The sequence below is a fragment of the Arachis ipaensis genome, chromosome B6 (assembly GCF_059453495.1).
Source record: "Arachis ipaensis isolate K30076 ecotype BB chromosome B6, ASM5945349v1, whole genome shotgun sequence".
NCBI classification, from domain to species: Eukaryota; Viridiplantae; Streptophyta; class Magnoliopsida; order Fabales; family Fabaceae; genus Arachis; species Arachis ipaensis.
This window is the reverse complement of record NC_142441.1, coordinates 17,256,479-17,272,672: the sequence shown is the minus strand read 5'-3', so window position 1 is coordinate 17,272,672 and position 16,194 is coordinate 17,256,479. Positions and strand designations below refer to the sequence as shown.

Genomic DNA, 16,194 nt, shown 5'->3' with positions numbered 1-16,194 from the left:
AGTTGCTTTCTTATTACAAATGGAACTTTGTTATAATGTTCATATGGCAATTCAAGTCTTGAGATGAAATTTATCTGTAAACTGCAGCAAAACGTCCCAAACATGGTTTATCTTATAAGTTCCATGGTATTATTTTTTCTTAGAAGATAAGTTCTGTGTGTGGGGTTACACCAAGTGGATTTGAATTTAATCATGTTTGTAATTAGACCACTTACATCCAAATCTTTTTCAATTTTTTCACATAAAGTTTTCTGAGTTTTTATCTTTTGCTATTTAACTTTTCTAATGTATTTGTTCATCACCCGATTGTCCAGTATGTAGACACATCCAATGTAAAATTATCATCTATGCAAATACAATATTAAGCTTTTTTATTTTGTTGGTTCTATTACTGACCAATATTCACGTTCATACTTAGTTCAATTTCAATTGCACGTGTATCAAGTATTCAGAAACACAATAAAACATAGCACCAAAAGAGTTAAAATGATGCTAAACCTCTGTTATATGCAGAAGTTGTTGTGTTCTATTTTTTTGTTAAGAAAATTTGCTCATAGTGTTCTGTTTGAATTAAGGAAATATGCTGTTATATGCAGAAGTTGTGTTCTGTTTTCTTTGTTAATGAAATATGTTCATGGTGATCTGTTTTAATTAAGGAAATATGATGTTATATGCAGAAGTTGTTTTGGCTCATGGTGTTATGTTTCCTTTGTTAAGAAAATATGCTCATGGTGTTTTGTTTTAATTTTGATTTTCAGTTTTAAATCTTGATTTGCAAACTTTTACTGATGATGAAGATATTGAGAGTGATCAAGATTAAAGGTTGAAGCTCCTTTTATATCTAATATTGTAATTTTTTTTATTATGGTGTTAAATCTGTAGTGATCTAACAATATTTTTTTTTTTAAATTTCAAGTTATTTTAGCTAATTACATTGTATGAATTTTATGTTTGTATTTTAAATTGTCTATGAATTTTAAATTTTTGTCTTAATTTAAATATGAATAGGTAAAAATTAAAATATTTAATTTTTAGAGGGGCGGGTCGGGGTGGGGCGGGTACCCGCAGGGGCGGGTTCGGGTTCTGTAATTTACTACCCGCGGGTACTAATGGGGCGGGTAGTATACACATAACAGGACGGCGGGGCGGGGTAGGGTAGGGCAAAAACCCGCCCCTACCCGCCCCACTGCCACCCCTATCCATAGTTGTAAAAATCGAACTGGATCGGCTGGTTCGACCGGAAAACTAGTGAACCAGACTAGAACCGAACTCTAGTTCGGTTCGGTTTACTCTTTAGACCGTTTAAGGAATAAAACTGGTGTGAACCGGTAAGAATCGGTCTAACCGAACTGGTCTGCTTGAAAAATTTTTTAAAATGTCTTTACAAGGTCTCGAACCAAGAACCTTGGAGCAAAAACATCCTCTACTTGCCACTTAGCCATTACACTTCTAACTATTATATTTGACAAATATTAATTATATAGTATACATAAATATCTAATTTAATTTAATTTTTGTTTTTTCTATTTTTAAAATTAATTATATTTTAATTATATACCATTATTAATATAAATATAAATTTTACTAAAAATTTATTAATTTACTTGATCTATTTTATTGCTAGTATTGTGATTAAGGTTATTTGTTTTTATGTTAGTGTTAAAATCTACTGATATTATAGTTAGATGATAGGCTTTGTGAATTAATTATTTTTTTATTGTGTCAAAATAAGATACTATTGTAGTATTAAAATTTTATAATTTTTTATATTAGTTATTTTTAGAAGTTGAGACTTGATTCTTCATAAAATGTTAGTGAAGATATGTATTTCAAATTTTAATTTTAAGTTTTTAACTATTTTATATTTTATATTTACGTGAGACCGGTTTTATCGGTTCAACTAGTGATTTATCGGTTGAACCAATAAACCAGTAAACCAGTAGCTTGACCAGTTCGATCACTGGTTCGGTTCTAACAACTATGTTTCAATCTAATTTCAAAAATTTCGATTTACTCAATTTAGTCTCCCAACTTAATAGTTATGACTTACATTGGTTCCTAATATTATTTTTGTCACTGTCTCACAAAATCGTTAACGACATGCTGAGATGGACTAACGACTGTTACTTTATACATTCTAGCGACTGTTTGATGTGACAATTGAAATTTTTTTTTTATCTTTTTTTTTTTCAACTAAACACTTAAAACCCTAATATGAGTCACGGATACCTAAGTTAAAAAATCAAACTAAGTAAATTGAAACTTTAAAAATCAGATTAAAGCTCGAATATAACTTCAAAACAGAACTTTAACTTATGTAGTGATTAATTTAAATGAGAATCAAATAAATCCAAATTCAACATCATTTTTATCAATGTTTTCAAATTTGAAATTTCTATACCAAAAGTAACTAGGATTTTTCTTTAAATTAAAAATTTAATGAAATAGTGACTTTAATTATCTTAACTAATGTCCTAATTAATTACTTTTATGTCTTAAAAAAACTGTATATGAGAAGAAAATAATTAATTTGTCTACTTTAATAAATAGTTATTTTACTAAAATGAAAGAAACTATTTTTTTAGAATTTTTTAGGAACTAATTAATATTATATATATTTTGTTACACTACATTTAGTTATAAAAAATTTATTTATTTCTAATGCTTATATTAAAAATAAAAAGAAATTTTAAATTAGTGAATCTTAATATATAATATAATAATAATATAATAATTATTTTATATATTGTACGAATATAAATTAATTATTTTTTTATTTAAAAAAATTTTAATAGCTTATTTTATATATATATATTGATGAACGTGATATATTTTTTTATGTAAATAATCTTTAAAAAAATCTAATAGTTAATTTATTATCTTTTTTGTTTTAGTCCAAATTAAATGTTTTTTATTGTTTCTGGAAAGAAAATCTTTTGAGAAATTTAATAATATGTGATAAGAAACACCGAATAAATTATACAGAAACCAATTAAAACACAACATGAAAGCATCTTTAAAAAAAGACGTTTTAGGCGTATTTATCTGAGTGACCTCCAATAATTAATCAAAGGGAAAGTATGAGGAGCCAATGGTATTAAATTAAAAATTAAAAATAATATATTTGAATATTATATTATTTATGTATATTAAAATTTTTTATATAATAATGTTAAAATTATTTTTATAAGTAAATAAGTAATATAAATTTTCAGATATCATTTTATTAATCACTGAAAAAATAATAAAATAAAATAAAATATAGCAAGTGTGAATGTGTGAACATATGAGGCGTACATTAGCGGCAATTATTTTCTATCTATAATTCTATATAGTATCTATAGTTCTATACTCTGCACCTGCTTCTTCTTTTTTCAGTTCATGTATTTTCTCTGAATTCTCTCTACCCATTTTCTTGTCATTTCTTTTCTTCAATATTCGATTTTGCTCTTCATTCTCTTTAAAATTTACAAACTTTGCATCATTTGCAATCACTTCAGAAGGTAAAGTTTGTGAATTTGAATTCTGTTTTCCTTCTTTTCTTTTCTGTTTATGGAAAAATTGCCCTTCTTTTAGGTAAGAGTCATGTCTCCTCATTTTCTTTTAATTTGATTTGAGCTTCTGAATTATTTGTCTCTTTAAAATATTTCTACTTTCCTTTTCAGTTCAATTAATTTGTTTTTTACTCTCTGGGTATCATCCCTATTTATTTTTATGATAATTTAAGTTGTGAAATGAAAGATGAAAAATAATTGGGAATTGAGAGGTTGAAGCATTTTTCTTTTCTTCCTGCATTACTGATTTGTGCCAATGAAGCTTCACAGTTTCCATATTAGAAACAAAGGATAAGTTTATTTCATTGTAGATTTTTTATTCTCTTTTTCAAAAAATTATTGAACCTTAGTTGAATCTGGAATAAGAATCTATTTACCTGGAGGAATTGGATTTTGGGAATAAAACCTGGGATATGTAACATATGTTTAAATGTTGTGTCCAAATATGAGTTGTAAGTTGTTAACTGTCAATTTTATTGTTCAAAGTTTGGAATTTTTTCCTTTAAAAAAAAAGTAATAATTGAGAAAAATATTTGTTCTCTTGTTTTTATTTCCTTGCAATTGGAGGTTATTGTTTTCTAAATGGATGGAACTGAGGATGATGATCTAAGGTATCCCTCTAACCTATATGGTGTTAATCACCAGGGTTATGGCTATCTGAGTCATAGGAGACTTCTGGTTCGGACTTCGCAGTATCTTTAGCCAGTTACAAATGATTTTGTGGAACATAATGACAATGCCAATGATAATGAGGAGGAGAAGGAGGATGAAGAAGATGAAGATGAAGAACAGATAATAGAAGAAGATCATGATGATGGTGATGATGTTGATTCCCAAAGGAATGCTGTCCCCAACAATGTTGAGGAAGGTCATGATGAAGACAGGGATGGGGATGAAATTGATGGTAACAATGATGATGACGAGGAGGAGGATGAGGAAGATTATGATGATGCTAAGCCGAAAATATATAGTATGAAGGTTGATGATGATATGGAGTGGCACTCGAAAAAGCGAAAGCTGAAGAGTTTGATTTCAAGTTATGAATTTGCACCCCGGGTACCAGCGCCATCGGCTGCGGCTCCTTCAACCCCTAAACCATCTTCTGGTGGTAGGAACTCCCTTACTGATTGAACCGAGCGCGAGACTTTCATTCTTCTTGATGCTTGGGGTGATAAGTTTCTTCAACATAGGAGGAAGAGTCTTCGGTTTGAGGAATGCAAGAAGTTGCAGAGAAGGTATCAAAAGTTTCCAATATTGAAAGGAAAGATGCTCAGTGTCGAAACCGGTTAGATACCTTGAAGAAGTAGTACACGAAGGAGAAAGCTAAATCAGAGAAAATGGGTAGTGAAACTTGCAAGTGGATTTATTTTCAGAGGATGGATAAGCTGATGTCCTCTCCAGCGCAGCAATCAAGTCTCTCATGCGGTTTGGACTCCGGAGAATATGTGTTTACGAATCCTCGAGTTTATTTGAACCGCGCAAATGGGTTTGATCAGATGAGGGATAGTCCTGGGAATTCTGAATCCTTTGGCGAACAAGGTTCAAATGGACATAAACATAAGAAAAGAAGGTATGCGAGGTACAGCGACGATGATGCATCCTCATTCAGATTGCTTGCTAATTCCATTCAGAAATTCGGTGAGATATATGAGAAGATTGAGAACAGTAGAAGGCAACAGATGGTGGAACTGGAAAAGATGAGGATGGAGTTCCATAAGGATCTTGAAACACAAAAGAGCCAGATCCTAGAGAGAGTTCAGAGTGAAATTTCAAAACTACATCAGAGAGATGATGATGAGGAGGAGAATGATGAGTAGTGTAAGGGTGGCATTTGATGTTCTGTAACATTGTTATGTGACATACTCTGCTACATTAACATTATATTTGAAATATTTTTCCCCTTCCAATTTTTCTTGTGATTTATGATCCAAGCTTTTTGCCATTATTGTTGCAATATCTTTGAAACTGGAACAGGATGGATGGATGTTCTGTTTGCTCAGTAGCTGTCTAATCTATATCAACTACTTATTTGTTCTTATAATTATGCATTATTATGAGTTTGGATCAAAGTACACCTAATTCATGTATTATTACTTTTTTATATAAACTTGTGTCAATTTTATGCAATATTGATGACAATAACTTTTCTTTGTTCTTGTTCACCATAAAAAACTACCCCCTCTACCCTTTTTTTATGTTGAAACTTTCCTCTTCTAGTTAGTCACGTGAAAAGGGAGTCAACTTTGTTAATTTGAATGTTACAAGGTGCACTTACAATTTAGGATTTCAAAATTTGGAGTGCCAAAGAAATTAGTTTTATTCTGTACAATTTTTTTTTTTCAGTGTATTTGATTTCTTGCGCCATTTGCATTTTGGTCCCATATTATAGTGTCATTATAAAAATCTAACAATGATGAAGTTAGTTAAGAGACTGAAGAGCAATATGAAAAAAATGTAAGAAATATGTTTATTGAATAAGATATTAGTCAACATGATTCAAGAATCTGAATTAAATATAGGGATGAGAGGGTCATTCATGAGCTTCTCTCCTTTTTCTCCTCAAACTCACCAAAATTCCGCTAGTTTCTCAACTGATTTTCTCTCACCTTATATACAACTAACTAACTAATGGCATTCTATCATATAACCAATGATTTAGTGCACATATTATCAATGCATTAATGAGAAAATGCAGGTAAAGAATGCTGCCAGCAAAAGCTTTCACCTTCCACGAAACTTAATTATGTATAATACAATAAATATGATGCAGCAAAACCTGCAGCAGTGGTGACAAATAGGTTGCCGATCGCCACAACTATCGATATTCTAATCTTGTAAAGTTACTAACCAAGGTTCTTGTACATGAAGAGATGTAACCAAGACTCATGTTACATGAATTGCCTCGGTTGAACATGAAATATTAGATCCTGAATTTAACCATCTCAACCCAGTCAATTAATAATAGTTTCCGGTATCAACAAACGGTTAAGTTCACTAACAACACAACAATCAGGCATGGCTATACTTCCATACATATACAAGCTTTGACCATTGTCAATTTTGAAAGTGCAATACCTGGCGAAAAATAAAGTAAGTTGTCAATAAGGGTTTGGAACTTCACTCTCTTTTTAACACTACGCATTCGGTCATACCCAATACCAATCTTGCTATGCATTAGCCATATAGCCAAATCTGCATTACCAACCTTACTCAACGCATTGATCATCAATGTTCTAACTTTTCCAGAAATTTCTCTACATCTGTCCACAATTCCATCGGCTAACTTACAGGCTTCCTTCACCCGGCCGGCTTTGCACAACACGTTAATCATGTCTTCATAAGCTGTTTCAAGAACAATCCTCATGGGTGCCAGCTCATCCAAAATCTTACAAGCTCTTGCTACCTTGCCTGAAAGACAGAGTCCGATTGAAAGAGCCCTAAAGCAAGCAACATTTGGTGTTATGCCCTTATCTATCATCATGTCCCATAACTTCAATGCCTCTTCATTCCTGTGCACTTTAAAAAGCTCACTGATAAGTACAGTGTATGTATACACAGTCTGCTCGCAACCTTCCTCCTCCATCCATTTAAACAGTACCAATGCTTCATCAATCCTCCCACATTTACACCATCCATCAATAAGTGCATTATAGCAATAAGAATCCAGGCCCCTTATCAACCATCTCCTAAAACAATTTCTCGGCTTCATCAACTCTCCCAGCCTTCCCAAGCCCATCAATCAAACTCGAGTAAAATACCGCATTCACCACGACACCATTCTCTTTACAAAACTCTAAATAACCCAAAGCTTCCTCCACTCTCCCACCCTTACACAAACCATTAACAATCGCCCCATAAGTAACTTCATCTGGTTTAATCCCCTCCTGTCTCATCCTCTCAAACAACCTTATCGCCCCGTCAACATTCCTAGTCTTCGCATAACCATCGATGAATGCCGTGTACACCGCCTTATTGGCTCCGCAACTATCCCTTCTCATCTCTTCAAACACATTGAGACCCTCAACAACCTTCCCTTGCCTGCAAAGCTCACACACCACGAAACTATAAGCATATGGAGGAACCACCAACCCCTTCTCCTTCATCTCATGGTAAAGCCTCACACAACAATCCACATCCCCTTCGCCATAACACGCCTGCATAACCGTCATGTAACTAACCTGGCCCCACATTACCACCATCATCCCCAGCCTTTATCTCCCTAATCATTTCCAAGGCCTTACTAGTTTTTCTAACCTTACAATACCCTTTAACAACCATATTGTAACAAACCAAATCCGGCCTCACATTAAACTCCCTCATCGCCTCAAAAACCCTAACCGTCGATTCCACCATACCGGCATTAACCAATCCGTTCATCAACGAATTGAAATTATACAAACTTGGCTCAAGGCCATCCTCTTTCATCTTCCGCCCCATCCACAACAGCTCCTCCACCATGCCAACCGCGGCAAAGCTCCTGAGCAAGGAGTTAACGGCAACGGCAATTACTTTAAACTTCCGACACTCTAATATTTCTAGAATGTTCTGGAAAATAGTAGAATCGAACGATGAAAAAAAGGAGAGGGTTTCGATGAGTGAGACATAGGAATGGAGGGAGTGGGAATAGTTAGGTTGAGAGTGATCCTAGTAGAAGAAGTGCGTGGCGAGGTGGGGTTGGTTGGTGAGGGAGCGGACGGTGTGGGAGACGAAGTTGGGGGAGAAAGTGATAAGGAATTTGTTGCAGAAGGAGGTGAGGTTGGATTCCATGGAAGGGGATTCTTCGAGGAGGGAGAGGATTTGGGGGAGCCATGGGAATGGGGAAGCAGGGTCACGGGAGGTTGAAACGATGACGTATGAGAGGTCGTAGAAGGTTTCGACGACTTCGTGGGTAGGGGGAGTGGAGAATCGTGATAATGAGATGGCAGTGTGTGAATGTCGCTTGAAGAGCTTTACAAGTTTTCTGCTGCTGCTTTTCATCTGGGGATTCAAAGAAGAAACGCATGGTTGGCTAGTTAGAGTTGATGTTTCTCAACTCTCAATTGCGTCTGGCGTCTATACTGTATTCTCTCTCTTGTTTAGGGAATTCTATTTTGTTTGGAGCATATCAATATTTTTTGAGTAAAGTACCAATTCTAACCTATTTTCAACCATCCAAGGTTGTTTAATTATTCCATCATAAAATATTTCAAAGTTAATTATTCTAACCAATGAAAAAATGAAAAACTAATTCACTTAATAATTATTAATATATTAACAAAAATATTTGATTCCACTTTCACCAACCATTACTATTACTTTTAATTTTTCATAATAGAATATATTAATTATTAATATATTAACAAAAATACAAAAATAAGACAAGTTTAGATTGTTTGGACTGATTTTTTTATTAAAATTTTAGCATTATCGTTTAAACAAATACAAAGGCCCACACGCTGCTCTTGGCTCATTTTTTTGGTTATGAAAACCTCGTTTGTGTTGTGCATGATTATGGGTTCCTGGGGTGCACTAATGTGTGGGACAACTTTTGCTCAGTTTTAATGTGAAGAACTCGGACCATGCGAGTTCTTTGTATGGAAAAGGTGATGATCAAATCGGAGGGTCCGATTTCAACATTAAAAATATTTTTATTTTCTAAACCACAAATCGGACGTCCGATTTGTGATTGTTTGTTTAAAAAAACAAAACAATACAAAGAAATCGGAGGCACCGATTTGTATAATCCATAGCTACGTAAAACACTTCTCTTCTCACACCATCCTATGATACACGTCTCCCTTTCTCACACGAAAAAGAATTTGCGGCTGCTCTTCATGCTGGATCGGGAGTGGAGCGGATTGGAGGCAAGTTGGAGCTGCTGGGTTATACGGCGCGACCAGAGGACTCTGCGGGTGGGAGGATGAGCTGTGATGATGGATGCTAGATCAATGACGGCGCCAACATTACCGTTAAGGGGAGGGACCAGCCTTTCCATGGGAGCTCTAATGCAAGCAAAGATGACGCTCTATATAGCTCGATTAGGTGCGAATTGACGACCCCCACGATGGCGAATGGTGAGGAAGGGAGGGCGAGCCAGGGAGCGGCTGGTAATGGAGGCCAGCGTTGGTTGACGAAGCCTGCAGTGGGCGCTGTGGGAGACATGTATCGTTGGCAAAGACGAAACTGGCCTATGATAGAGGGGGTCCGGGTTTGTTAAGATGAGGCGAGATCTGAGTGGAGGTGAGGGAGGGGTGAACGACACTGGTGATTTGGCTGTGGCGAGGACACGGCGGGTAAGTGGAGGCTTGGTGGCAGACCGGTCTGGAAGGGGAACTGGTTCAGACCTTGGTTGTTACGGTGATGTTGTTGCAGGGCATAACGGAGTATGGTGTGGTGGTCCGGTCTGGAATGAGGTTGGATTTCCCAAATGAGAAGGAAGGAGAGGAAGCAAGATGCGAAAGTGGCTGCCAGGGAGACACAAAGGGTACGGCAGATGACATCCCAGGTGAAGTTGAGATACAAGACCTAGTGGCAGCGTCGGATCTAGGTAATGACGACGCATGGGAGGCTTCAGATGGCTTGGGGAATGCTTGTTGTGATGATGGTAGCGAAGCTGGAACTGAAACGTAAAAAAAAATGTGCAAATGAAATGCAAGAAAATAGGAAGGCTTGGGAGCTTGCAATAGAGTCTGAAGCAGTGCAATACAATGAGAAAGATGAAATTATGGCGATACTCCAAGCACAGAATGATGCAATAAGGCTAATGCATAGCAAGATTGGTATTGGGTATGACTGGATGCGTAGTGTTAAAAAGAGAGTGAAGTTTCAAACCCTTATTGACAGCTAACTCTATTTTTCGCCAGGTATTGCACTTTTAAAATTGACAAAGGTCAAAACTTGTATATGTATGGAAGTATAGTCATGCCTGGTTGTTGTGTTGTTAGTGAACTTAACCGTTTGTTGATACGGGAAACTATTATTAATTGACTGGGTTGAGATGGTTAAATTTAGGATCTAATATTTCATGTTCAACCGAGGCGATTCATGTAACAATGAGTCTTGGTTACATCTCTTCATGTACAAGAACCTTGGTTAGTGACTTTACAATATTAGAATGTCGACAGTTGTGGTGACCGACAACCTATTTGTCACCATTGCTGCAGGTTTTGCTGCATCATATTTATTTGTATTATATAGAATCAAGTTTCGTGGAAGGTGAAAGCTTTTGCCGGCAGCATTCTTTGTCTACATTTTTCCATTTAAATGCATTGATAACATGTACATTAAATCATTGGTTATGTGATAGAATGTCATTAGTTAGTTAGTTGTATATAAGGTGAGAGAAAATCAGTTGAGAAACTAGCGGAGTTTTGCTGAGTTTTGACTTTTGAGGAGAAAAAGGAGAGAAGCTCTTGAATGAGCCTCTCATCCCTGTATTTAATTTAGGTTCTTGAATTATGTTGACTAATATCTTATTCAATAAACATTTCTACATTTTTTTCATACTGCTCTTTGAACTAACTTCATCATTGTTAGATTCTTATAATGGCACTACAATATGGGACCAAAATGCAAATAGCACAAGTGATGCGTGAGCATCTTCTCTCTTTTTCTTGTGAATTTGTACTTGAATTGCTAAATTTAATCAAAATTTAATACATTTTAGCCACTATGAATACTACTTTGAGTTGTGTGCAATTCTGTTTATTTCAGGTAGTATTTTGGATGAATTTCACGGAGTTTAAGGCAACGCTAGAGAATAGAAAGAATGAAGAATTGATGCTGTCCACTCCACGCTGAACTTGAAATTTTTTCAAGTTCAGCACCAGCACCAACCCTCCAGGGAAATCCAATTCGGCCTCCTCCACGCTGAACTTGGGAATTTTCAAGTTCAACGTGGAGTCCAACGCACAAAAGAAGAATCACACATCATCCACGCTGAACTTGAGAATTTTCAAGTTCAGCGTGGACTCAAGGGATGCACCAAAGGAGACATACTGCCTCATCCATGCTGAACTTGAGAAATGTCAAGTTCAGCGTGGATCCTAATAACCCAAGTGATCCCCAGGCACTCATACAAAGCTGCGCATGAAGCTTAATTAATTTTGATTTAATTTTTATTTTATTTTAAAATAGGAAATGATATTATTTAATTTTAGGAATTATAATTTACATTAATTAGGATTAGATATAAAAGGGAAAAGAATTAGCCCTTTGGCTTTTTTCTCTTCTCTTCTACCTGATTCCGCAATTTACAGTTTACCGGAATCCTAGTTTTCTTTCTGAACCATGAGCAACTAAACCTCCACTGTTAAGGTTAGGAGCTCTGTCTATTGTATAGATTGATACTATTATTTTTCTATTTTAATTTATGTACTGATTTATAATTCAAGAATTGTTTTCGTTCTTTATTTTATGAATCTGGGTGGAACGGAAGTATGACCTTGGTTCTAATTAAGTTCTTGTATAACTTGGAAAATCTCTTCACTTGAACAACAGCTTGAAAATAATTTCTCCTAAGTTTCTGATTATTTGGACTTAACGGGATACGTGACATATAATCCTCTTATATTTGGGTAATTAGGATTTCTGTGACATATAACTAGAATTGAACTTCACCCTCTAATTGAAATTAAGTGACCAAGGAATTGACGGTTGATGAGAGTTAGAAGAGACTAAAGATCTAAGGAATTAAGGTTTAGTCACATATAGTTGCCATGAATTAAATCTTGCATAATTAAAATAGTTATTAAGAAAAGTCAATTCGAAAAATAGATAACTCTAAAGTCTTAACTGTTTCTCCATATATTATTCACCACTTGTTTATTGCTTGCTTTCTAATATTCTGAATTTAATGTTAATGCTTTTGAACCTTCAAACACCATTTTCTGTTTGCCTAACTAAGTAAATCACTTGACTATTGTTGTTTAGTCCATCAATCCTCGTGGAATCGATCATCACTCACCTGAGGTATTACTTGGTACGATTCGGTGCACTTACTAGTTAGTTTGTGAACTTTAAATTCCACACTGAGGAAAGAAATCAAATACACTGAAAAAAATTGTACAGAATAAAACTAATTTCTTTGGCACTCCAAATTTCGAAATCCTAACTTGCAAGTACACCTTGTAGCATTTAAATTAACAAAGTTGACCCCCTTTTCACATGACTAACTAGAAGAGGAAAGGTTCAACATAAAAAAAGGGTAGAGGGGGTAGTTTTTTATGGTGAACAAAAACAAAGAAAAGTTATTGTCATCAACATTGCATAAAATTGACACACAAGTTTATATAAAAGAGTAATAATACATGAATTAGGTGTTCTTTGATCCAAACTCATAATAATGCATAATTATAAGAACAAATAAGTAGTTGATATAGATTAGACAGCTACTGAGCACAACGGAACATCCATCCATCCTGTTCCAGTTTCAAAGATATTGCAACAATAATGACAAAAAGCATGGATCATAAATCACAAAAAAAATTGGAAGGGAAAAAATGTTTCAAATATAATGTTAATGTAGCAGAGTATGTCACATAACAATGTTACAAAACATCAAATGCCACCCTTATACTAGTCATCATTCTCCTCCTCATCATCATCTATCTGATGTGAGTTTTAAAATTTCACTCTGAACTCTCTCTAAGATCTGCCTCTTGTGTTTCAATATCTTTATGGAACTCCATCCTCATCTTTTCCAGTTCCACCGTCTGCTGCCTTCTACTGTTCTCAATCTTCTCATATATCTCGCCGAATTTCTGAATGGAATTAGCAAGCAATCTGAATGAGGATGCATCATGGTCGCTGTAACTTTGGCTAAATAATCACCACAGTTAGTAAGTATTTAGACAAGGCAAAAGTTGTTACAAATTCCTTTCTTTTCATCCATTCATATTTATTTTGCCTCTGCCAATTTGCATTAGCAAAGTGGATATAAATTTTGTACACAAAGACGGCTTAAACCAAGTTTATCATCTAAGAAAAATTTAGGAATAAGACACAAACATATCATGTAGTAATCTATCCTACATTAAATCCACGTGCCCTTTAAGATAGCTGTCCTGATTTGATGAATATATTGTACCAAAATTCCATCTCTTCACTGAGCTGAATGGAACCATCGTTATGATTTCCCATGGTTTCACCTGAAGTATCATCAGAAGAGGATGTTGTTGCACTGCAAAATCCTGGTCCTGCAATAATATTTGGTGATGAACTTGATCTATTCCTTGAGGTTGAGGATAAACCATCATTGAAGCTAGAAGCAGCACTACCACTACCACTACTTGGTGCAATTGCTGGTACTACTCTTGGCATGGTGATGATTTGTGAGGAACACGAGGAATATTTACTACTATTGATGCCATTATTGTGCACTTCACTTTTCTCAATCCTTTTCTTCAAATGAGTGTGCCAAAAGTTCTTTATTTCATTATCTGTACGACCCGGTAATCTTGCTGCAATCGCAGACCACCTGATGATCATGATGAACACCATGGTTAATTAATACTACTAATTATATGACTTTACGAAATTCAATCACATTTGTGATCGAAAACATTTGGTAACAAAAAATATTAGCCAAAAACTGCCAAAACTTACTACTTTTAGCTTTATTTAATACATCTTGTAATACATAAATATTAAATAAGACAAGTTCAGACTGTTTGGGCGGATTGTTTTTTGTCGATATGATACATGTAATACATGTGATATCAACTACCATGCACGTAGATTTGTCATCAAGTTATTAATATTGTTACCTATTTCCAAGAACTGCATGTAGTTTGAGAATGGCCTCTTCCTCTTCCTTGCTGAATTTCCCTCTTTTAATATCTGGCCTCAGGTAATTTATCCAACGAAGCCTACAACTCTTGCCACACCTTAACAAACCTAGTAAGTACACATTATTAGATATTCCTTTAGCATTTGTTCTGTTTCTTTATTAGTATATTATTGTAAATATTATACTAAGCTTGTGAATGATCAATGATATATATATATATATATATATATATATATATATATATATATATATATATATATATATATATATAATAGCAACATAATTTATTTATTTAGACTCACCAGCTTGTTTAGGAAGTGCACGCCAGTTTCCATGGCCATATCTATGAATGAAAGATGTCAATATCTGATCTTCTTCAGCAGTCCAGGGTCCCTTCTTCAAACCCATTCTCTCACAACAAGGAGTTTTTGCCATTTTTCACTGCTTAAATAGAAACTTCAATTCAATTCTCCTTTGTTTCTTTGTTAGCTTAAACTCTTTCAAGGTAGCTTCACCTCTTAGCTATAAATAGTTAAATACTACATAGCTTTGTGTTTCAATGCTAAAGTGCTTGACAGTGATATCATTATTATTCCATTTGTGTTTTTTTTTTTTTTCCAATAACACTAGTTTTCCTTCAAAGCACGCCCAGTTGAAATTGAGCAAAACAAATGGTCATGTGATAACAAATTTATAATAGTGATGGGCCATGTGAATATGAATGTCATAGTTATTTTTATATATAAATATTAAATACAATGACTTTTGAAACGTTTTAATTTAATTTAATACATAGTATATAACACAATACTAATTTGTTGTAGGCTCCAACCTTAGCTTCGAGGTTGCTTCTCTTCGAAACATGGGATTCCTGTAGAGCCTTTAAAGTAATGATTTTAATGGACAAAGAGGTCAAAAGTAGTATGCGCCTTCAATCCTCTTACCACTGTTCTCTGCCGCCCCCTTCCATTATCTTCTTCAACCTTCAAATGGTTTTCGGCTAACCCGTTTACAATAAAATTAAAATCTTCAAGGACTTCAGTGTAATTTAAGCAAAATATGAACGAATGGATAAAGAATTTAATTTTGACGCGTTAGTGTAAAGTATAAAACATGTACATCTAATGCATAATATTATATTAGTAAAAATAATTAATCTTTTACATTAATTACATAAATGAATGATGATAAAAAAATAGATATAATAATATGATAATATAAAATATTTTATATTATGAGTATATTAAAATTAAATTCATAAATAAATAATAAATTTTGTAAAAAAAATTAAAATTTTAAGTAAAATCAGAAGAATAAATTATATAAATAAAACATGAAATCGCAATAATATATAAATAATAAAATCATTCATTTTGTAAAAATTGTATAGAATTGATTCACTTATTTAAAATTATAATATCAAAATATTTTAAATCAAAATTCTTATCACGTCTTTACTATATGTATATATTACTAACAAGGAGTTTACATATGCTTTTGGTTGTCAGTTTTCACCTAACCGAGGCACACTTAGACATTAGACATACAGATACAAAATATTAATAGAGTGTATTTAGTTTGTATTTTTTTATTTTTATTTTTTAATCATTTTTGTTTTCGAAAAATTTGTAAAGAAAAATAATTCAATCATATCTTTTTGTTTTTTTACCTTCTCTTTTAAAATCATTTTTATAAAATCTTAAAAATAAAAATAAAAAATAAAAATCTAAACTAAATCAATCTTTAAGAGGCTAGAATTTTTTTTTTCGAAATAAAAATCTTTAAGTATATTCCGTGTTCTTGGCCAGTGATAATGTTTGCATGTAAATATGAGGATCATTGTATTTTGTCACTTTTTTTTTTTTTTTGACG

The 16,194-nt window shown here is 33.8% G+C and overlaps 1 protein-coding gene and 2 pseudogenes across 1 annotated transcript; 1 reads left to right on the top strand and 2 right to left on the bottom strand.

The window, feature by feature from the left end:
- The first annotated feature begins 3,989 nt into the window (after nucleotides 1-3,989).
- LOC148554739 (uncharacterized) lies at nucleotides 3,990-5,461 on the top strand (annotated as a pseudogene).
- A 1,112-nt stretch (nucleotides 5,462-6,573) lies between these two features.
- LOC107645776 (pentatricopeptide repeat-containing protein At1g03560, mitochondrial-like) lies at nucleotides 6,574-8,531 on the bottom strand (annotated as a pseudogene).
- A 4,287-nt stretch (nucleotides 8,532-12,818) lies between these two features.
- On the bottom strand, nucleotides 12,819-14,986 carry LOC107645778 (transcription factor MYB4-like). Its single transcript, XM_088489723.1, has 3 exons — nucleotides 14,625-14,986; nucleotides 14,300-14,429; nucleotides 12,819-14,010 (listed from the first exon to the last, which is right to left on the bottom strand). Exons 1-3 carry the CDS (start codon nucleotides 14,755-14,757, stop codon nucleotides 13,584-13,586), a joined length of 690 nt encoding a protein of 229 aa, XP_088345849.1. The 5' UTR covers nucleotides 14,758-14,986; the 3' UTR covers nucleotides 12,819-13,583.
- Between the last annotated feature and the right edge of the window lie 1,208 nt (nucleotides 14,987-16,194).